Raw genomic sequence first — 23,972 nt, 5'->3', positions numbered from 1 at the left:
ACAAACGCCAGTCTCCCTTCTCTGCAGAATGCGATACATCCGCTCAACCAATCACAGCGCACCATTCCACGCATTGTAAACAGTAACTGACAAGCTACGCAATATTGCGTTCATAATCGCAGATGAATTGCCTTCGATTATGAATGCAATTTTGCATAGTTTGTCAGTGATCTACGGCTCTGTGTATTAAATGCCGCTCCATCTGAAAGCGCGTGATGGAGATTTACTACTAATCACAGAACCGCGATCAAGATGCGCATGACAATCGCATGCGATTTATGGTGCAGCCCTAAAAAAATGAATAATTTTGATGGCATTGATGAACCTGTGGTGGTTTCTGCGGTGGGGAAGAAACGTAAGCTATTAATAAGATTAGTATTGACCAAGTTCAGAGGCTGTCATATGTGGATCAACTTTGTTGTGTATTTTCAACAGTTTCAATATGAAAAATAACTTTTATATTGATTCAACAATTTATTGCATTTTGGGAAAAAATAATCAGTTTTTATAATAAATCTTTGTAAATCAAAATCTGGATTTGATTTTTTTAATGTTATTATAACCTAAATATGCTATGTGAAAGTTTGAAACAGAAAATAGTGGTTTTCATCTTGCCACTTTCTTGGTAAAGAAAACACATTTTTACTCAAATTAATCAAAATGGATTTATAGCATTTTGGAACCAAACTCTTCATTTACACTTAATAAGTTAATAAGAGTAAATTAAGAACAACTGCAAATTAAGAAATTAAGAAGAACTGGACGTGAACTGGAACAAAAAAAAATCAAAGTGATTTTTAGTGATTATGTAAACTGGATTGGTCACACTTTATTTTAAGGTCCAGCTCCCATGCATGATTAACCGCTGCGGAGCAACACGTACCTGCGTGAATTGCCATAGACATAAATTTAGAGAAGTAGCTCCGGTTGGAATGTTCTTCCGCGGGATGTGTGCAGTTCTGTTTATTAACCGCTAGAGCGCCAAAAGTTACATAGTGCTGCTTTAACTACAACTTTTGCTTCAATGAACTCCTAATTTGCTGCCTATTTGCTTATTAATAATTAGTAAGGTAGTTGTTATGTTTAGGTGTGGGGCAGTATTAAGGGATCTAAAATATGGTAATGCAGAACAAGGCATTAATATGTGCTAATTAACAACCAACATGATAGTAATATGCATGCTAGTTAATAGTGAGAATTGGTCCTTAAAATGAAATGTTACCACTAGATTCTTGCATTTTCTGAAGGAAATGTGAGCAGTGATTGGCCATTTAAAACTTTTGCCAGGATGCTAGGGAGTTTTGAGTGTCAGCGTGTTGCTATGCATTTTTTTTTGTTTTTTTTTACCACATGCTAAGGTGTTCTGTGGGGTTTCTGAACAAAAGAGGCCACCTCAAAGTGTCTGTGACAGTCTCTGGTATCAAGATACAGCTCATATTCCTGCTTCAGTGTAAGCCTATAAGATTGTATATTTGTCTTACAGGTGAAAATCATAAATCTGGTTACTAAATCTCTTTATTCAACAATAAGCACAATTTGAGGTTTTATTTCTCGTCTGTAGCGCTAACGATACAGGATTAAATACACAAGATTTCATACCTGGGGTTAAGAATTTGTTCAAATCCATAACCCTAAGAATGAGCAACAGTAATAGCGATGCTTACCTTAGCAAACAACACTAATGCATTGTTATGTGCATGCACTAGTCATGCAATCAACACGCATTTATTTTGTGACATTTTAAGAAGTCCAATTACAATTTAAGCCCCAGCTGTTTGCATCTGTTCCTTTCATTAACAACTTACTCATCATGGTGCGTAAACACATTATAAATTAAGCTGCCTCTGATTAGAATATTTACATTTGCTCTCTGACCTCGAATTAGTTAAAGCATTTTTCACCGAAGACTTAATCACCGTGATACTGTTTACACAGCCTGTCCCAGCGGTGGAAACCGGGCCACGATCAGAACTGACTAAGCAGTGGATGGCGTCTTATGCACGCATGCTAAATCCAGAGGATTACGCTTGGATCAGTGGAGAAATAAACGAGACGTGGTATAGAGAACGGCCAGATTTCAGACATATTAGCTACCCTAATGAATTTGTTTCATTAGCTCACAATGGATGCTGTTTGGTAATTAACACAGTGATCTTTTCGTGAAATCCCAAGAGCGGAATTTGGAATTCAACTGTGCTTTTTTGTGGGGTCTTCTTAAAGGAATAGTTCAGCCTAAATTGGAAATGTTATCATCAATTATTCACTTTCATGTGATTTTCTTTTTTCCTTGAACTTTCTTTCTTCACAAAAGATGACAGACAGAGCTTCCTTTTTCCCATACAATGAAAGTGGATGCTGATTTATCCAGCCAAGCTCCAAAATGGACAAAAAAGTATGTGCGTCTCATTGTGTTTGTGTAAAAGCATTCTTACTCTTGCAGGTAGACTTCTCCTCCAGCCATTCCCATGTTGCATTAGCTAAGCATGTGATGGTCCTCCTGCCCATCAGATAGTAGCCCGGGGAGCAGCTCAGCATTATTCGTGCGCCGAACTCATTCAGCGAGCCCGAGATGAGACGCCACACCATGTGTTCTGAGAGCATGCTCTCAATGTTAGGGCACTGAACCGCTGCAGGACAGAAGGCAAAGTATGAATTAATGGAAAACCATGACCTTGTGGGTCCTAGAACTGGAATAACTAGAGCTTACAGGAGGAATTATGGGATAGATATACAATACCAGTGAAAAGTTAGGACACACTTGACTGAATGCATGCTTCTCAAAGGCTGCTTTACGTGCTTGAAATTACATTGCACTAAAACATAACACTTTCATTATTAAATCATTGACAACAATTATATAATGCTTAACAGATCATTAGTTAAAATTTGCACAGCTAGAAATATGAGATAACGTGCTTGTTAGAGTTCACAAATGTACTAATTATCAGATCATCATTTCATGTAAATTGAAATGGTTATAAACACCATTCAACTTTTAATTCATATGATCGGGCACTTTTTTAGAAATATTCAAATGATTTTGACAAATGAGTAAAAACGTCATTAATTAATCATTAACAAACATTATATAATGCTTAACGGATCTTTAGTTAAAATGTCATTAAACGTTACGCTCATGTACTTTCTACAAATCTACACAGAATTATACAATGATTATACAATAATCCTCAACGGCATTTAATCATTGTATAACATCTGTTAAAATCATTTGTAGAAAGTACATGAGCCTAAAGTTTAAAGACATCTGTAAGCAATTTAATTTACATGAATTAAAGATCTGTTAATCATTAGGTAATGTTTAATAAGTTTATTAGTAAACATTAATTAAGTAAATTATCTCATGTTTGTAGCTTTTTGAATATGTGATCTGTTAAGCATTATATAATATTTGAAAATTATCATAAAGTGTTACCAAATGTCAATTTTCTACATTTAAAATGAATGAGTAGCCAACAAGCGTCCAGAATATGCGATTTAAAAACCATCCCATAAGCTGTGTCCAAATTGTCAATTTTCAATTTTTGTCATCGAGGTGGTTTGTATTTTTGGATAAAATTACACATTTCACATTCGCCGTTGTTCTATAAACTCACACCATTGGTTGAGAATCTTGGACTGACTTTAAACAAAGAGAGCAATGTTTGAAAGAGTTTTCACTCTTTCGTTTCATTTCGTTAGCACATTCAAGATTGGAAAATGTGGTTGATTTGTCTTGTGTGTTATAAAGGTGCATATAAAGGTGGTTGAAAACTGAAGTGGTTTCAGAGTAACAATATTGCAGCCAGCACGGAACAGATGGTCCTTTGATTGAACAGCACAGTGCATAGCTCGGATTCAAAAGAAGCATAATTTGGTGCGGGCGCATCAAATTTTGAGGAAAAAAAAAAGGCTCGCAAGCTAGGTCAGGTATACTAAACAAGATCTTAAGTAGACCAAAACATCTTTCCCTCCCCCTCCCGTTATCTCTCACATAATGTTCTCTCCCCATGTTCTACATGACAAAGGTTTCACGTCCCTCAGCTCGCACTTGCTTAGATGATTACAAACATCTCGAGTGCTGTAGCACACAGCTAGTCTCAGACACCGTGGATGTGTCATACTATCATCCGAAAGCTCTAGAATGAAAGAACACCTTGACATAGTGTTACGGAGCAGGGCAGGGCTCCTTTCCGTCGATGATGAGGAATATCATAATATTAAATGACATTATCTGTAGCAACATCGGCTGTAATGAGCGTCTTTCTTGCCGTGACCTCTGAATGCATAATACACGGTTATTTGGCTGTGGGCTCTTTAGTCGGCTTTGTAGGCTAATGGTAATTCAGGTCAGAGGGGGGACATGCCACATCATACCATTTGTCTTGTTTGAGTTGCCAAACCACAAAAAATCAAGTCATTATTGTTAATTTTGCCAATTACCGTCCCTACATTACTCTCAGAGGGGGAACCGAGCGAGAAAGCGGCGGTTCAATGAGGCGGTAGATTTTAACATGCTGTTGGCATAGAAACAGAGGGCTTGATTTGCTCACGTAAACAGCGGGTAGGATGTGCCACGTTGCTCCAGGTGCCATCCTCCAGGCAGACGGCGGTGAGCAGGCTGCTCGCGTCAGGCTTATAGCCCTCCTCGCATTGGTACTGCACCTCACTGCCCACTGTGTATTGGAAGCCGTGGAACGACCCATTAGCAGGAGACTCTGGTGCTCCGCAAGACACAGCTGCCAATCAGACACAAACAGCAGTACAGGTGTATACGTGCTATACAGCGCATCTATAAATAGAACTCTCATTCTGTTCAAACTCATGCAACACCTCCTGACTTGACTTTTTAGAAAAAGCGCAACATGAGCAGCAACACAGGAAGCCTCAACAAAAACATTTTCTTCAAAACTAATGCTAAATAAATTTGAACAGGTGATTTACATAATTTTTCATTTAAAGTAAACGATATATTGTGTTTTTTTTATCTCCTTTTTTGCTTTTGCTATACATTTTGTGTTTTTTAATGTGGAAGTGTGAATTATGGACTATGATAAAACTAAATACTTGATTTTCATAATGATAATAATAAATAAGCATAGTAGATTTAAAAGTTTAAATAAGTAAAATAAGCTAAATATATTTACCTTTTTTATTCATTATTTTGAATATTGAATGCACTATCAACATTTAACATACTGGATTAATTTTACATTTCCATGCATTATGTGCACAATGTTTCTGATATGTTTCTAGATTCTATGCATATATAGAAATACAACCATATATGTGACCCTGGACCACAAAACCAGTCTTAAGTGTCAAATTTTCAAAATTGAGATTGATACATAATCGGAAAGCTGAATAAATAAGCTTCCCATTGATGTATGGTTTGTTAGGATAGGACAATATTTGGCTAAGATATAACTATGTGAAAATTTGGAAACTGAGGGTGCAAAAAAATCAAAATACTGCGAAAATCGCCTTTAAAGTTGTTCAAATGAAGTTCTTAGCAATGCATATTACTAATAAAAAATTAAGTTTTTATATATTTATGGCAGGAAATTTACTAAATATCTTCATGGAACATGATCTTTACTTAGTATACTAATGATTTTTAGCATTAAAAAAAAAACTATAATTTTGACCCATACAATGTATTTTTGGCTATTGCTACAAATATACCCCAGCGACTTAAGATTTATTTTGGTTTTGTGCTCCAGGGTCACATATATAGCTTGGAAGTAGGAGCTTTGCAGGAACACCTGAAGGTGGTAGAACCATAAAACATTATGAAAAAAAAAAAAAAAAAGTTTTGTTTGTTTATTTATTTATTACAAACCCAAACCTGATCGAAATCTGATGCAATATGTTGCAAAACACTTTACAGTAAGGTTTCATTTATTAAGATGAGTTCACTACATTGTTTAACATTAACTAACAATGAATAATACTGATACAATGGGACTTTATTGTAGCGTGTCACTAGAACTTGAAACCCGTTAAAACCTGTTGGTCAGTCAGGTCCCGTTGGTCTCGCGTCAGGTAGCAGACCTCTATTACATGCAAACATTCATATATGGAATTGGCTCTTTTAAACAAGAAAAATTAAGGGGGTCTCTAAAAAAATTAGACAGGCACACAGAGGAAAGCAATGGGATCAATTAAAACTCTTCCTTGTTAAAATGATCACAACCTGAATAAAAATCAAGCCCTGAGCCCTCCTGTACCTCAGATTGACCTGCTGGCAGACTGCATGGATCGCTCCCACCACTTAAAGAAATTATTGGCCTTAATTAGCACCCGTTCTAGATGCCCTTCAATACAAATGGGGCCTAGCCAGAGCTATTCTGAGGTGCGTGCAATGGTAAAAGGATATTAGTGCCATAACATCCAGTCCTTGGAATGCTGCCTTTTACCTTTGTGTGATTAAGAGTAATGAGATTCCATGAGTAAAATCTTTGCTTGTTAAATTTATAGAAAGTTTGGCTGGCATCTTTGTGAAACATCCTTAAAAGGACAGAATTTAAGTGCGGCCCTGGGCACCATTTTTGGGCAGCAGTCAGCAGAAGCTTTTCATTCACTAGAATGGTCTGAGACTGGATAGCGCACCTGCCCATGACATAAGAGCAGTGTGCTAACAGGGATGCAGTTTTAATGTCATAAGGGTCAATTTTTTTTTTTTAATTGACACTTATACATCATCTGAAAGGTGAATAAATAAGCTTTCTGTTGATGTATGATTTGTTAGGATAGGACAATATTTTGAGATACATTTATTTGAACATTTGGAATCTGAGGGTGCAAAAAAAAAAATTTGAGAAAAGTTGTCCAAATTGAAGCTCTTAGAAATGCACATTACTAATCAAAAATTAAGTTTTGATATATTTACAGTAGGAAATTTACAAAATATCTTCATGGAACATGATCTTTACCTAATAATATCCTAAAGATGCATATATGGGTCATATGTGTCAGGATCATGGACTGTCTTGTGTCATGTTTTGCCCCTGTTTCTGTTCCCTTATTTGGTCATGTTCCTGTCCTCGTTTAGTTTAACTGGTCATCCCATACACCTGTGTCTTCCCAATTATCCTGTGTATTTAGCTCCTGTCTGTGCAGTCTGTGTTTGTCGGTTCTGAACGTCGTTGTGCTACGTGTGACTCCTGGCTACCCTGTGTGTCTTCCTGTGGATCATTAAAGACTGTTCTGTGTGAAATTCCTTGTTTCCTCATTCCTCGCTCCGAACAGTAGGCAACCGTGACAGAATTGATAACAGATACTCCAGTCAACTCAAAAGAATAACAACTGCCTAGTAGATAATGATGACTACTGGCAAATTTTCATGTGTTGTGCGTGCATAATTATTATGCAAGTTGATATTCTGATCATTTTTTTTTTTCCAAGCACATTTGACCAATTCCAGACCACATCAATCTTAATAACTACTATTAATTTTGTATTTAATCATTTATAAGTGATTTATAATTGTCCATGAAGGCTGGAAAAACTCATGTTCAGGTGTGCATAATTATTAATTAAGCAGGTTTTCTTTTACATAAAAAATTAGCCAAAAAAGAGATTTAACTCAGACTGAAAAGTCAAAAATGATTATTACTCACTTTCATAACAGAGTTGAAAAAATTGCTAACCTCACATAAAAAATAAAAAAAGCTCCTTTTTAGTTTGACCTCCTGAGGTTAATGGTCAACATTTTCTCAAGGTTAAGCACATCTTCTTTCACAGAATATTTGTTAGAAAGAGTAGAAGAAGAAAAAAACATCAATGACTTTCTTTTAAAAGTTTTAGACCCTATTATTCCTACATTATTCATGAAAAGTGCAATATACTTAATCGTTATATAATCATCTCAGCCTCATCTCTTAACCTGCCTTACACTTGCACAAATAACAGCTGGAACAATTAGGCCTACATACTGTTCATTCGCTCACTATTTTTATGCAAGTGCACGTCTGATGGATGACTCATCTCGCTAATGAAACCTCCAGAAGAGACCATTTTCTTTGACAATGCTCTGGAACAGAAGACACGAGGGCTCGGAGTGCGAAAGGAGAAAGGGCGGACAAAACGCCACGTAGGCTGAAGGATAAAATTAGCACCTCAATAAAAGAGGAAGGAGCAGAGAAGGAAGCATGAACAATGAAATTAAGAGAACCCGCGACACATCAAACACATTCAATTACATTTCTGTCTTAGTCTTAGCGTGACTGAAGAGTCGCCCATTATGACATTGGGACAAAGGACACTCGTGATCTCATTGCACAGTCCTCGACGGAAGTGTTTAATGGAATAAAAGCGGCTTCTCGTCGAGGAGTGCGGAGGTGCTTTTGAGCGCCCCGCAGAATGACATATTTTTTCATACGTGAGGAGGCAGGTTGCCTTTTCAAGGCAATTCCCAGGCATTTAAATGAGGAGAATGAGCCAGTGAATATCTCTGCCGAGTGTGAGTTACCTTGGCACAGTGGGGCCGGATTGTCCCACTGGTAAAGCCCACTGGGATGAAGTATGCATGTAGCATTTCTGTGACCCACGAGCCTGTAGCCAGCGTTGCAGTAATACTGGAGCCTGCTGCCTGGCCGATCTCTCGCCCTATTGATGACTCCTCCATTCTTGGGTGGATCGTTCACACTGCAGTACGCAGCTGTGGGAGACGGTAACAAACACAGTTTGTTATAGTATGATGTTCAGGGTTATTGAAAAATTAAACTTATTCAAACCATTTTTGTCTATGTGCACTTTTTAACCTTTATGTGGATTTTAGTGTAATGTGAAGATTTTTGTGTGTGATGATAATGACATTGCCCACTTTTCAGATATAAACACAGTTTACGCATTAATATAACACACTTACGGGACCTTATCTGTTAGAATTTCCTTTGAAACTAGGCTAAATATATTTCTTAAGGAAATTTTTGCTGGTAAACAAGGCATACTGATTAAAAACTGTTGACATGGCATTTACTTCTATACAATAAACAAGTATTTTTGCTGGTCAATGTAAAAATCTGCGTCCTGAAGCAAAACCAGTTCTCCACTTCTTTGGCAGCTTTTTAGGTTACACTTTATTTCGATAGTCCACTTTAGACATTCTATTAACTATAAGTAACTTTGTAACTACATGTCAACTACATGTCAACTAATTCTCATTAATTTGCAACTACATGTCTACTAACTCTCAGAGTAGATTGTTAGGGTAGGTTTAGGGTTAGTAGAATAAGTTGACAAAGAAAATGTTAGAAGATATTAAGCAGACAGTCTACTAATACTCTACTAACTGCTAGTTGACATGTAGTTGCAAAGTTACTTACTGTTAATAGAATGTCTAAAGTGGACTATCGAAATAAAGTGTTACCGCTTTTTATTGCACAGAAAATTAAATCTAAGAGTAATCCATATTTTTCCATTTCATCACAAGAAAAAAGTCTGCTAAGTTAATTCGGTCAACTTTTATGGCGGTACACGGCCATTTAGATTCAAAACTATGTGATGCGGACTAAAAGCCATACAACTCAAACTTGGAGGTCTTTAAAACTGTGTTTAAGCTTGATTCTGAGATAAAACGAAAGTGCAGCTTGATGGTTATGAACAGATCATTAGATCTTGTTTTTGATGTGACACAAATACAAGTTTACCCATCATAAAAAGGAAAGCAGAAGCTCGAGGGATGTCAAAGCTTAATCTCACTTCAGACAGATCAAATCAAATGCATCATCACACCAACTCTGCTGAGAGGTTTAGACTTAGCTGTGAGTGATTAACTAGACCTAGCATAAAAAAACATCCATGTGGCACTGAATTTTAATTTTCTTTACCCTGAAAGCCCAAAAGACTAAGAAAAGTGAGAAAAACAAGGAGGGGCTTGAAGTTGCTTCTCAAAGATGCTTTATAGAGATAACAGTGTTATATTTATCAAAAAGTGTTACCTACTTCCTGTAATTATATAAAATCAAAATCTAAAAACACAGTAGCCACTCAGAGGTTTAGAAAACACAGTTCCTCCGAGCGACATAATGGTTTCTCTTTCTGTCTACTCTTGACAAAATCCAATAAACACCCCTAGATGCCCTATGCAGGCCCATTTTTCCAGTGTGTTGCCACATAGGGCATCGTATGTCAGAAAGATCAACTGAAATGAACACAGAGAGCAAGAAACGCTGACAGAGAGACAGAGAAATGGGAACGGGTGAAGAGATGCCGAGTAACCATGGCCACTGGCTTTGCGGCCCATATATCATGTTTAGCCATTGGTGGAAATGTCGGTCAGAAGCATACGACATGGTAGTTATTCAGCAAAATTCATTACTGCATCTTTGACCTCTATTACAGCAGACTTGCCAATGGCTCCCTGAAGGTAGGACATGTCTGGTTCTAGCCTAATGAGGGCCAACTTAGAAAAAGCTGACTTTTTTACTTATTGACCCATTTGGATCCAAAGCAACAACCTTGGAGGGCTAAATGGTGAGAATTAATCTGAGGCACATATTATCACATACTACTGAATGTACCAACAGGCTAATTAGAAAGAATTGTAAATGTATTCCTGATTTAAATGCCTGGATGCATCAAATGTGGAATCAAACAAATGGAGCTAGAGGGAAAAAAAAAACTGTCTTTCTGTCATGACAACTCTCGGAGGGATTGGCATGGTAATGTACATGACAATGTTAATGTATATGGTCTTGGCAAAATAGATCTGCTACGCTGCTGCTGCGGCAGAACACGTACCGAGACTTGCTACCGCCAATACATCCACAACATGCTGCTGTGAGCATGTAAGAAATATTGCTGTTGCAAATATAACATACATGAATTAACCCCCATATAGCACACATAGCAGATCTATACAGGTGGAGCTGGGGAAGGTGGAGGGTTTCTGAAGCAAGCTGCAACTGCTATGGCAAGCACTAGTCATATATTTGAATGTTGAGCAGCGAGCTCATTGGCTACCGATACAGGAGAGAACCAATCAGCTGTGCCACGTGATAATGATGTCATTGGGTCAGATTGAGTTATACTTATCAGAACATACATGAAATGGTGAAATATGTTTAACAAACCTGTGTAGCGTATTTTGAAGCCTTTCTTGCTGGTCGCATGATCAGTTGACCATCTGAGGTAAAGCTGGTTTGTTTTGCTAGTGAAATTCAATTGTGTGGAGTGGTTCCCACTCAAAGCCACCAGCAACGGACTCTGTCCAGATGGCCCTGGTAAATAAAACATCACAAAAACAACAAGAAAAGCTAAATATTGCAAACCACAAATCTGTTGGGCAGCAACAAGACAGACGTGACTTTAGGAAGAAGTAAATGTCATAGAGCAGTGGTTCTCAAACTTTTCAAGCCAAGCGCCACCTTTGATCAAATCAGCATATCCAAATTCAACCTAGTCATCACAACTGTTTACACTACACTGTTTTTCCTGTCACTTGGCTGGTTCCTTGAGGATCTTCAGAAATTCTCTAAAACACATATAATAAAATGTGAAAGTTGTATGATCTTATGAAGTTTTATGAAGGGATAATTCACACAAAAATTAAAATTCAATGTGAAACCATAAAAACTTTCATTTCGTCCCATTCATTCAAGTGCTCAGTTCACGCATGCAAGTATCAACAGCTAATCAGTTCTTTGATCCGAATCCGAACTTTTACTGAACTGAGGTAAGAATGATGTAAAGAATGTTCAGTTTCTTGCACAGACCGATCGTTTCTCTTCATAAGACCTCAATATATCATCAGGAGCCACAGTTATTAATTTTGTGTTGCCTGTATATGATTTTTTGATTCTCAAAGTGATGGTAGCTGTTGACTTTTTGTGAAACACCAAGGACCACAGTTTCAGCTAAAAATGTTCTTTATTGCCCTACTTCAGAAAAAAACAAACACAATTTTTTTTTTACCTACATCTTGGATGGCCTGAGGGGCCATTAACATAGGGTAAATTAACAGTACATTTTTATTTTAGGTGAACTATATCCCTTTAAGCATGCCTCCTAAATATAAAGCTTTTTTTGTCTCAGTTCTTGGTTTGACCTTTTGTTTTAATAGTAAGCATTTACTTTTTAAAACTGGTCAAAATGGCTCACAAATGATTTTTCTAAACATATATTTGTGTTATGAAGTGTTGTTGTTAGTAGAATAGAATAGAATAGAATCTACCATCAAAGATCTCCAGTTCGTCAAACTGCTTCTCGCTCTGGAACATTTCCACATAAATGGCGATGGTGAAAGCAGGCTGCACTCTGATGATCCAGGAGCAGGTCTGGGAGTTGGGGTAGTTTTTTGGGAATCCTGGACTCAGGATCACACCAGAGGAGGCAGACCGTTCCTCATTTGCAGGACACTGAGCTGTAGCATAGACATAGCATTTCACAGGAATCATGGCTATTATTACAAATCACAATGTGGTTGTCCTACTAACAAAGCACAAGATGCAAGCTCCAGAGTATTCCAGTAAAAACAGTAAAGTTGAAAAACTTTCTCCAACATGCGCAGTGCTTCTCCTGGGGCCGCAAGCCTTGGTTTGAGGAAGCAACAAAGTGAGTTGAAGCTTTTTGTTAATTCGCTTTGTGGGCGGGAGGGTGGAGGAAACAAACCAGGAGAACTATCGCTTCTTCATGGCACTGTACAGAAAGTACAGACAAGCCAAACGGCTCAGATTCACAACTGAAAGCTTTGCTGTGGATAACTGGAATGCTTTTTCCCCCCCTTTGCTCCCAAGACAGCTTTCGGCTACTGTCTATTTGTTACCATACAACAAAACAATGCAGCCTCTGGGGTGTTCAGTGCCATCTTTTTATGGATTACAATTTTACAAGCTTTGATTACAAGAATCACACTAATGATTTAACATCTTTATTATTTTAGATTGGTGGTCTCCAGCCATCTTTAAATTATTTACATGAAGTACTTCCTTTTGGTTGTGTTGTGTAATTCGCATTATTAAATATATTCTCTTTATTTGTGTATTACCATAACATTAACAATAATAATAATAATAATAATAATAAAAACTGGATGTGCACATTCTGGAGGAAATAGCACTATAGAAAGTTTAGGCAAGTTTAAGTTTTAGGCTTTATGCTGCAGAAGAGTCACTTTGCCATCATCAGGACGCTAAGCTTGCATCTTGTTTTCTGTCAGCACAAAAATAAACAATGCAAGGTATGCACTATATACCATTAGGTTAAATATATGCATGGGATATCAAATAATAATTCAGTATGCAGCATATGTTAAAGATAATATACTACCATGGCATATAAACACTATATACAATTTAAATAATTTACTATTAATATTATTTTACATTTCAACAATCAAAATGGGATTTTTTATTTCATTACAGTTAAAATGCAAAAGATGAAAAATGAAAAAAAAAAAAATCAACATAGGCTCTCTGTAAAATATTATCGGTAACACTTTAGTTTAGGGACCAGTTCTGACTATTATAGTTGCTTGTTAGCATGCATATTACTCACATATTAGCTGTTTATTAGTATTTATAAATCACATATTAATGCCTTATTCTGCATTACCATATTTTAGATCCCTTAATTCTACTCCATACCTAAACTCAAAAACTACCTTACTAACTATTGATAAGCAGCAAACTGGGAGTTCATAAACTGGGAAGTCATAGTTAATAGTTAGTTAATAGTGAGAATTGGTCCCCAAATTAAAGTGTGACCATATTATGTATTTCCATATTGAAATAAATATCTCGCCTATTTCTACAGGTTTTGTTCTTCACTGACCTTCACACACTGGTGGTGGACCTTCAAACTGCAGGTGAGAATTCAGTTTACAGGTGAGCTCATCGCTGCCAGCCAATGTAAATCCAGGAAAGCATCGATACCTCACAATGTCACCTGCATGGTACAGTAAGACAGTAAGAAGAATTAAACATGTTTTAAATCATGACTTTGATATTCTTGCATTAGTGGACAGCTGTTCATACCAATTTCATAGTCCTGGTCTTCAAATAATATCTCTGCTTGTTCAACCGTAGGGGGAGGAGGGCATTTCTTGAGTCGATAAGCTAAGGGAAAAAAACAAAATGAAGCAGTTTGCCTTTTCGTTCACCTTTATAGGCATGACACATTTCACACAAGGCAACCCACTCACAGTATCAATTACATATACAACATGTGACAACATTCAATTCTATGCATCGCCATACTGGGAGCCCTCTCAAGAATAAAAGCTGCACTGAAACCACACGTCTATAACTCGCAAATATGCCAGACTTGTTCTGAAATGAAAGTTGGAGGTAGATGAAAGTCTGGTTCATTTTCACACTTCCTATGCTTTTCAACAACATGCCTGCATGCTGACACTGATATCAAAGAGGCCAAAGGAAAGCTATTTTGGACTCTTCTAATCTCCTGAAATAACGTGATGTCATCAGAAGCAGCAGTCATGCCTCCTTAGAGTATAAAAACAAGTTGAATCCCATGTTTCAAATATATATTTCCAGCGGCACTTTATGGTATGCATTGCACTTCAGCGGCAACATTTTTAATTTGAAGGAGAAACTAACCATGGAAATTAAGGACAAAGAATCCACTTGTTGAGAAGTCGCTGTGGAACTTGATAAGAACCTGATTGAGAGTGCTGTAGGCTGACTCGAGGGCTGTGTTGCCGCTGAAAATTCCCAGCTGCGGGTAGCTTTGCTCTGGGCCGTCCCTGGAAGAGGAAACACGCATTTGAAATTACATTACAACCTGTGATCCTGCCATTAAACGGCATTATAATGCCTCGGAATTCCGAGTGGTTTGAGAAAATTGATTTACTTCCAAATTTACAGTGAGATTGTGCTGACTTTTGAATAAAAGCATTACATTACAGACCAGCTTGAACGCAAACAGCAAAAATGATGACTTAACAGACTAGTCCGCTTGTTTAATGGCTTTTGAAGATTAATGGACGATATTACTGGGAAAGCGCCGGAGATGCATATTTCCACATTTTTTAATCAACTCTTGTTTCAGATTATTCAGTGGGAATTATGACATTCGGCTCTGCGCTTTGTGATTATTACAAAATACCTACGATTCAATGAAACAAGATTTCCATTCAGTTATTTCAGTAACTTTAGTAAAACAAATGAAGGTGTTTCAAATAAAGAAATTGGGTCAAGAACATGTTGAGCCATCTTTCAAAAGTGCAAAAGTATTTCAATTAGTATTTATAAATCACATATTCTGCATGACCATATTCTACATCCCTAATCCTAAACTTAACAACTACCTTACTAATTATTAATGCGCAGCAAATTAGTAGTTTATTGAGACAAAAGTCATAGTTAATGGTTTGTTAATAGCAAGAATTGGACCTTAAAATAAAGTGTGACCATATTTTTGGAATAAATTGCAATTTATTAATATCCCCATATTAATAACAGGGTATTAACTGTTTTTGTAATTTTTCTAAAACGGTTGTAAAATTAGGCTTTATTTTCTTTTCTGTTTTTCACGAGAATCACCCCAACGCTTTTGAGTGAAAAGCTTTACAACTTCAAAGACATCTGAACTTTTCTTGAAATCTCGCTTTGCACAGTGACTACAGACTACAAATGCCAGTAAACAAAGTGGAGCTCGATTTGCGTAATGATTTGCTGGATGTATGACAACAATAGCAGCATTAATCTAGTTTGAAAGCTTAAATAATTGTCTTGTCCTCATCTCAGGCTGATATTTGCCAAACGACTCGTTAAATGGAGCTGCGCTCACCAGACAGCGATATAGTCAGTCACAGGCTCAGTTTGGAGCAGGGTGAAGTTGATGTAAACCCCATGACCATGGGGCACGGTGATGAGCCAAGTGCAGTCCTGAGAGTCTGGGTACTCATTTGGGTACTCTGGAGAGAAAATGGTGCCGTTTGGAGCCGTCACGTTGTAGCCACAGGGAGCTGTGTGCAGATAAACATCATTCAACCACGACGGCATTAGTAATCTGTCTTTCTGAATAACGGCTAATGTTAAACACCAGGGCATCCAGCAAAATCAGAACAGTAACAGCATTATCTGACATTATTTACCCACTCTCATGTATATTTATGTATATATCTATATATTGTTTTTGATGAATTTAAGAATTTTCAAGCAGTTATTTTTCATAATTCTCATATGGTCTACTTGTATAGCACTTTTCTTTTGAGTTTTACAGATGTCACTATGAAATGTTGTCATACGGGGGGAACAATAACACAAGAGTGCGTAAACACTGGCAAAATATACACATCTTCTCTTTTAAAGACTACTAATAGTAGACAGAACGGTTTCATTTGCCGAAGAGTGAAAACCGAAGAAGAGAACAGAACATTCCTGAGGCTGCTATATAGAAGATACTGGCACAACAGAATAACACAGTTATGATAAAAAAGAAAGAAAAATGGCCCTATAGTCTTTGAAGTGCAGATTCCCTGCAAACGGAAGCCTAGGAGGAACACGTTGAGCGACCGATCGATAAGAGACAGGTCGGATTTCACACTACACTACCCACGGTAATCATCAAGGCTACAATTTAGAACAGCTCCCAGTAGCATATGTCTCCACTGTTCAGGTCTTCAAAGTCTGTTTTAAAGATGGTTTTAAAACACAATGGCTCTTATTGTACTAGTAATGCAAAGTAGTAACACTTCACTTAAAGAGCATAGTTAAAAAGACATTTGGGAGAATATAATACCTTTGTAAGACTCAAAAAGTCTGAATTATTCATGTTTTTTGGTTTCAAAGTGTGGGCAAAGAGGGCTGAAAATAACTGTGTGCTAATCACAACACAACTTGAGAAACTTAAAGAAATGTTAACAGGGACATTACTTTCTTCCCCTCCGTTTACCTTCACAGCGAGGAAAGGGGTGGTTCCACTTCCTGTTGATGCCGTGCTGGCATGTTAGCACAGGGTAGCCGACTAACACGTATCCCGGGAAGCATTCAAATGTTATGGATTGGCCTGCGTTGAAATCGCTGTTGATGATATACCCGTTGTGGAATGGATATGGGTCTTGACAGTTTTGTAATTCATATGCTACAAGAAAAAAAAACAACAACAACAACAACAGAATATATGAATATCTGTAAAGTCATGTCTGGAAGTTGAAGTATGATATTTACTAGTTGGGCCCACTTAAAAGAATTAAAATAATTGAATTCATGCCATTTCAAACCCATGCAAATTTCTTTTGTGAAACATACAATAAGATTTTTATGCTTCACTGAAAAAAAAGTCATTAAGAAAAACACAATATTATATTAATGAATAAGTGATGACCAAAATTTCATGGTTGGGTTCATTTATTTATTCATTTCTTTATTTACCTTCTTTCCCCCCTAAATATCTGAAACCAAAAGTAAAAAAATGTAAAACAAATAAAAAAATCTAATATTTTCACCACAAATTAGTTTATTAGCATTGGGAAATTAAACAGATTTTGTTTGTCTCTCCTTTTCTTTAATGACAGTAGCACTCAAGCTGATATGAACTAAGATAAATAAATAAACAAACAAATAAATTAATAAATAAGAAAGCTAACCCTATAAGGCCTAGTGCATTATATTTTATACATGAATTTCTAAGGCCTCTAAATCATTAACATGATCAAACCTGCAGAAAAACTTTGCATTCTGCTTGCTAATTGATAGTACATATGTTTAGTAAGGAAAAGGCCTTTTAGTATAATTCTAAAAAAAAAAAAAAATTATACCTTCAGGTTGTGGTATACGTTTATTCTCAAATATACATAAGAATACCTTTAATATTGTTAGTGATATTTCCATTTGAACACTTACTGCATGGAAGCAACTTAGGTTTTTTGATTATCCATACAACATTTTTTAGAAATATCATGGTAAATGTAATGTAACCATCATTGTATTGCATTGCAATATGTTTTGTCCCCCACAATTACTCAGCATCTGCACCAAACTGCATATTTTTTGCTCAGTTTGGGCCTCTGAAGGTGTGTTTTCCCATATTATCATATATGGCGCGATAAAAGCCTAATGTATAAAATCAATCAACATTCACTCAATCAACTATAAAATGACAAACATTCACAAAAGTGCCTACACTATGCTAAGGCGTTTATGACAGCTAAACATGCAAGGTGTTGCTCATCTCTGTGTATCGTCACCAGTGTGGTGAAGTAGCAGAAAGCTTGTCAAACTAACACACAAGCATCTCCAGGCAGCATTTCAAGTGCAGCGCTTATGATCAACAGCTTTATAATCATATTCGTTCATCCTGCATCATTGTTTGTGTATCAAAACACGGCATCAGTATTCCCCCCCGCAAAAGCCCGTCTGGCAGCACAGATCAAGGCTGTGCCTGGCTCTTTTCAACTCAGACTAGAGTGGATAAGAAAAGAGAGAGACGAACTGTTTGACCTACAAGCGAGGAGACCAGACAATGGTGAGTTATTTATATCGAGTGGAATCCAAGTGCACATCCAGATGCACCGTCTTATTGATTTCAAAATGCTTTCAAGACCCCGGCTGTCATAATGGAGTGTCCTCCCAGTGATCTCAAAGGAAGTGAATCTTTAGATATTTCCAATGATCTTAGAAAAAGGCCGTCACTCCCAGATGAAGGGTCAATACAAAATCAAGGACGGCTGATGTCTGCAGGAGAAGAGAGCGCGGTATGCAAATGGAGGATTGGGAAGTCACCCACCTTGATAAGTGAGTTTGAAGCCCTGTCTGTTCTCGGAGTGGTCGCTGTAGAAGTGGATGACGGTTTCGTGAGTGCTGCTCAGTATAGGGGGCGGCACTTGGCTTCCGCTGAACTGTCCAATCAGAGAGCTGCTGTGGTGCGGCCCATTGCGAACCTCTAAAAAATCGTGGTTATCCTCAGAGGTGAAGTTGAGAAATTGGATGTGTGCCCCTGCAGAGTCAAACAGGCCGTGTGTCACATGACTTATGTGCATAATTTACATACGGAATGTCATTAAAGCGACATGGGTTTTTAAACAATAACTCTGACTGGCCTGTACAGAGCAGCTCTTGCTGCTGTTAAAATAGATGCTGTTAATTGCTAAATCACAAATCGTTTTTCCCTCATGTTCATATGTGTGGAAAAAAATGTAACAGCCGTGTTAGCACAGTAATTGGCTTCCTGTGAACTGTGGGAAAACAGGAAGGGAACTAGCATATTACTAACAAACTGACTTTTATCCTACAGACTCCAGATATTTCGTTTATCAGCATCAAATTTAAGTGAAAATGTGGTTTATAGGGATTTTAGAATGTTTCGAAAGTATTTTGTTTGTGCCTTTTTACTTTAATAACAGCATCACTCCAGCTGACATGGACTTCACAGATTTGTGGAGTATTAATTATTCAAATGAAAACTGTCATCGTTTACTCACCCTCATGTCATTCCAAATCTGTAAGACTTTTGTTCATCTTTGAAATACAAATGAAGATATTTTTAAATGAAATGAAAGATTTCTGTCCCTCCATTGAAAGTCCATTCACCTTTGACGCTTCAAAAAGTCATTAAGAAACGTAATCCATATGAATCGAATGGTTAAATCCAATTCATCTGAACAGACACAATTGCTTTATATAGCGTGGTGAAAAGATTTAATTTGGGCCTTTTCAAACGTACGTGCTTGATGCACAAGAGACAATGAGGATTGTTCTTGCACGTCAAGAAAGCACTTTTGAGTTTCAGTTTATATATGTGCTGATCAGTTTTATATATGAATAAAAAAACAAATGAAATCTGTTGTTCAACATATAAATGGATCGTGTCTCTTCAGAAGACTTGGATTAAACCGCACGATTCATATGGATTATATTTACTGTGTCTTTATAAAGATTTGGAACCATTAAAGTTTTGATGGTGAATAGAATTTCAGTGAAGGGACAGAAATCTCTCAGATATCATTGAAAATACCTTCATTTCTATTTTGAAGATGAACTCAATCTTATGGATGTGAAAAGACATCATAGGGGAAATTTAATGACATTTTTAAAAATATGAATTCTACAGCTGACTTAAACTTACTTAAAATTATGTTAATGCTAATGTAACAAGACACCATTTCCCAGTAACTACATCCATACACAGCATACACAGACATAGATGGATGCAAACCTAGGGTGCAAAATGATGGGGGCAGCAAGACATTTGTTGATCTATTGTGCCTCTAACCTCTTGCATTACTGACAGTGCTTTTGTGTTATGCTGTTCAGAGTGCCGGCAATGAATTTTGCGTAACGGCAGTTCTCATAAACTCTGCTCTGACTCAGCTCGAGAGAGAGAGACCCGCACATTCACTCTCTTTGCATGCTTTGAGTCTCTGTTCTATCTCTGTTTTTTTTTTCTAAAAACATAAGCTTTGATTGAGTTTGTCAATTTGGTAAGTCTCTTTCAAGACTAAAATATGACATTTTGAGGCATTCATTTGACAGTACTGACTATTTAGAAGATTTTATTTTTTAATTGTATTTATTTATTTATTTTTTAATGGCCTGGTCATGATACTTTGTGATGTATCATAATACATATGGCATTTCGACGCATGTATGATGAAACATATTGTATAGTGAGGTAGCCAACTAAACCCAGGCATATAGCCTACACCAGCGGTTCCCATCCTGGGGTCCACACCAGGGACAAATATGGATGCAAAAATCTTTTTCACTTTATTAAAAAAACTCTCAACCAGTCACCATTAACAGTAACTGCTGTATTTCTACATACATGTGCTGCTCTCCTTCCACTCTCTTCTGAACTATTTATCTCACACAAGAGAATCATCTATATTAATTAAAAAGCTTTTTTTCTTCTTCTTCAGTAAATTGGAGTCCAAATGTTGCCAGCATTTCAGTGTTTTGTGTGGTGGGCGGAAGGGGTTTTGTTTATTTCTGGTTCCATAGCTGTCACTTAAATTCATCAATGTGTAGCTCCTCCAAGCCAGCAAGAAATAGCACAGGAAAGATGCCAGTGCGAAATTTTACAATTACGCACCATTAACTTCACCTCATCCTCAACAATTATTCTGTCTTTGTCTCCAACCACAAGATTTGAACTTAACATTCATTACATAAAAGAAGATAGTTGGATGATACGACAACAAAAGAATCAAACAAGTCAGTCGCTTTCACTGAAAGCATGCGTCGCTCTGAGACGCCTTGGGCAGCTCTTTTAAAGATGAGCTTTATTGTCATTCTGATGCGGTGCTATCCTCTAACTGCACTTAACTCTACCTATTCAGACTGTCCTAAAAGCTATAATCAGCACCAGCAAAGCCATCTGTGTGTCTTATTCAAATGATTGTAGCCTGTTAACAGTGAAAGCTAATGCATTTTTTGCTACACAGCGCACACATGATGGTTCTTGCTCTTGCTTGTGCAGCGGCTACTCGATAAGGCAGAAAATTGCTTTTGGATATCTCAATGTTACATTGTTTTCTTCCAAGTTAGAGGCGGTTGGAGAATAAATAGTTGCGCTCCAGGATAAGTGTGAATGGCTTTTTTAAATGACATGCAATTACCTTGTTAACATCTGGAATGGTTATTTTGTTCTCAACTCATTTGAACTGTGAGGCGGGCTACGACTAAATGACTTCAGAGAGTTGCATCGACTGCTAAAACCACATATTAAAAGTTGAGATAAATGAAACCAAATAACGCCCTTGTGTCAAGTAGCAGAACATCAAATGGAAAGGAAGTATCATTTTATGTCTGATGGTATTCAGCGTGATGCTGTCTTGTTTCTGGGTAAATTTAAATACTATTAAAAGAAATGTGTTCTGATTTTGAACAAAAGCAAGCTTTAATCGAATATTGACATTTTAACTATTATTTTCTGACAAAACAAATGCAAATGTTGTGTAGGGTCCGAGTAATTACATGAGTAAGCCAGTTTGCTAAAATTAGGTCTTCTTGTTGGTGAAAAAAGTCACAATTTTGCAGCTGAAAAAATAAAATCTTATGCCACTGAAATATTTAAAGTCAACATGAAATGCTGTAAATTCCTACAGAGAACCAGCAGTTTGGAGAATGGATGAAAGGATTTGTTAAGCCATTTTACCTACCATTACTACTGTAAAGTGATGTATTTCTACAGGATTTGGCAGGAAAAAAAAATTTAAACTAAGTCTAACATACTAGAATGGGTTGTAATGAGAATGAGAGTGAGAAGTCTGTGACATAATCCAAAAATGAAACTTGCATCAGAGGTGGAGGCATTTTTATGTTTATGTTAATTGAATGTTTATTATTAGCTTACAATAAGACCAGGAAAATCCATTAAATTCTGTCATCATTTTCTCACCCTCGAAATTGTCCCAAACCTCTATGAGTTTCTTTCTTCTGCTGAACACAAAAGAACATATTTTGAAAACTGTTGGAAGTCAAACAGTTGCTGGTAGCCATTGACTTCCATAGTATGGAAAAAAATAAAATATCAAAATCAATGTCTACCAGCAACTGTTTGGTTACCAAAATTCTTCAAAGTATCTTCTATTGTGTTAAACAGAAGAAAGTACTTCATACAGGTTTGGAACAACATGAGAGTGAGTAAATGATTTTTTGGGGGGGGATAAACTATCCCTTGAAGAAAATAAACATATCAGTAGATTCACTATTTTAAGTTAGTTCTCCCTCAACTGTGGTCATAGGTACCAGCACACTGCAATGTACAAACTGAAGGGGAAAGACTCCTTGAGAGAAAGCATTTGAAGCTGTAATCTCCAGACAGATGATTCAGTATTAGCTCTCGGCGCACCCACCGTATCCAACAGGAAGCACGATTCTCCAGGTGCAGTCCAAGTTTCCAGGGTAGTTCCCAGGGAAACCCGGGCTCAGGACCACATTGCTCATATCGTACAGGGTTCCGCCGCACTTCGCTGAAGAAACATAAGGAGACATAAAAGAAAATGCCCTGGGTGTTTGAATATCAAAAACTATGAAAAAGCCATATGGTTAAAAAAAAAATTCTGCCATCTGATTATTATAGAAAAACGCACCGATACAGAGCGGAGGGGGGTAGTTCCAGCGACGCACGGTTCCCGGCATACACGTTATGTGAGAATGTCCCTGGAAGACAAGAGATCACATGATACAGCTTCTCCGTCTTGTTATTTTTTGCACTTTTCTACCCGTGTGCAGGTGCAGCATGTTGTATTTGTGTGTCAGGGCTGCGGATAATCAGCAACTCACCTGAAGCACATACCCCGGCTCACAGCTGAACGACACAACCTCGTTCACCATGTACCTGTCGCCGTTCTTGATGCCATTGGCCGGGATCACGGGCTCCGGGCAGGTCGTCAGTCCCACGGCTAAATGGGTCAGAGAAGGCATTAAGACATGTTCCTAATATAGATTCAGCATGTTACACCACAGCTCTTATAAAGGGGTAAAATTATAGTGTCAGGTATTCCTAATCATCTGAACGCATGTGCTCATTGTAATTTTATGCTGCCTTTTATCCACTCGATTTCAGCGAGTAAATTCGGGACCGTAATAGACTGTGCGAGGCTGTTGCCATGGCGACGGCTGTGGTGTGGTTTATGAGACCGTGCTTTCTGCATTCCTCTTCTTGAGATATGCCACACGACGGGTGGCATAACGCTTCTGTGACAGTGAAAGTGCTATTTTTCTGTGTTTTTGCAAAAATCACTCATATATACAAACAAAATATGAAAAGAGACTATTGCTTTTGTGACCTATGATGGTCACTACAACTCAACCAATAATACATTAAGGGAAAAACACAGATCTGTCATGACAACTCTCGGAGGGTTTGGCATGGTAATGTACATGACAATGTTAATGTATTTGGTCTTGGCAAAATAGATCTGCTACGCTGCTGCTGCTGCTGCGGCAGAACACGTACCGAGACTTGCTACTGCCAATACATCCACAATATGCTGTTGTGAGTGTCAGATTTTGGATTTTTGCGTTCCGGTATTTGTTTTTAAAGATCCGGCATTATAGAGTGCA

General features: G+C 37.4%; 1 protein-coding gene across 1 annotated transcript in view; it reads right to left on the bottom strand.

Moving 5' to 3' along the window:
- Nucleotides 1-23,972, bottom strand: part of LOC107750749 (CUB and sushi domain-containing protein 1) — a 495,842-nt gene that overhangs the window by 32,150 nt on the left and 439,720 nt on the right. Inside the window, exons 37-50 of the mRNA XM_016566272.1 lie at nt 23,190-23,308; nt 22,997-23,066; nt 22,760-22,876; nt 18,691-18,900; nt 16,858-17,046; nt 15,751-15,928; nt 14,559-14,704; nt 13,977-14,057; nt 13,774-13,887; nt 12,176-12,364; nt 11,076-11,222; nt 8,471-8,659; nt 4,551-4,736; nt 2,433-2,627 (exon numbers count right to left, since the gene is read on the bottom strand). Of these exons, the coding sequence (XP_016421758.1) occupies nt 2,433-2,627; nt 4,551-4,736; nt 8,471-8,659; nt 11,076-11,222; nt 12,176-12,364; nt 13,774-13,887; nt 13,977-14,057; nt 14,559-14,704; nt 15,751-15,928; nt 16,858-17,046; nt 18,691-18,900; nt 22,760-22,876; nt 22,997-23,066; nt 23,190-23,308 (2,130 nt within the window). The remainder of the gene's footprint in view (nt 1-2,432; nt 2,628-4,550; nt 4,737-8,470; nt 8,660-11,075; nt 11,223-12,175; nt 12,365-13,773; nt 13,888-13,976; nt 14,058-14,558; nt 14,705-15,750; nt 15,929-16,857; nt 17,047-18,690; nt 18,901-22,759; nt 22,877-22,996; nt 23,067-23,189; nt 23,309-23,972) is intronic.

This window comes from Sinocyclocheilus rhinocerous, unplaced genomic scaffold, assembly GCF_001515625.1.
Source record: "Sinocyclocheilus rhinocerous isolate Xijiao unplaced genomic scaffold, SAMN03320098_v1.1 scaffold512, whole genome shotgun sequence".
NCBI lineage: Eukaryota > Metazoa > Chordata > Actinopteri > Cypriniformes > Cyprinidae > Sinocyclocheilus > Sinocyclocheilus rhinocerous.
This window is presented reverse-complemented; position numbering and strand designations above follow the sequence as displayed.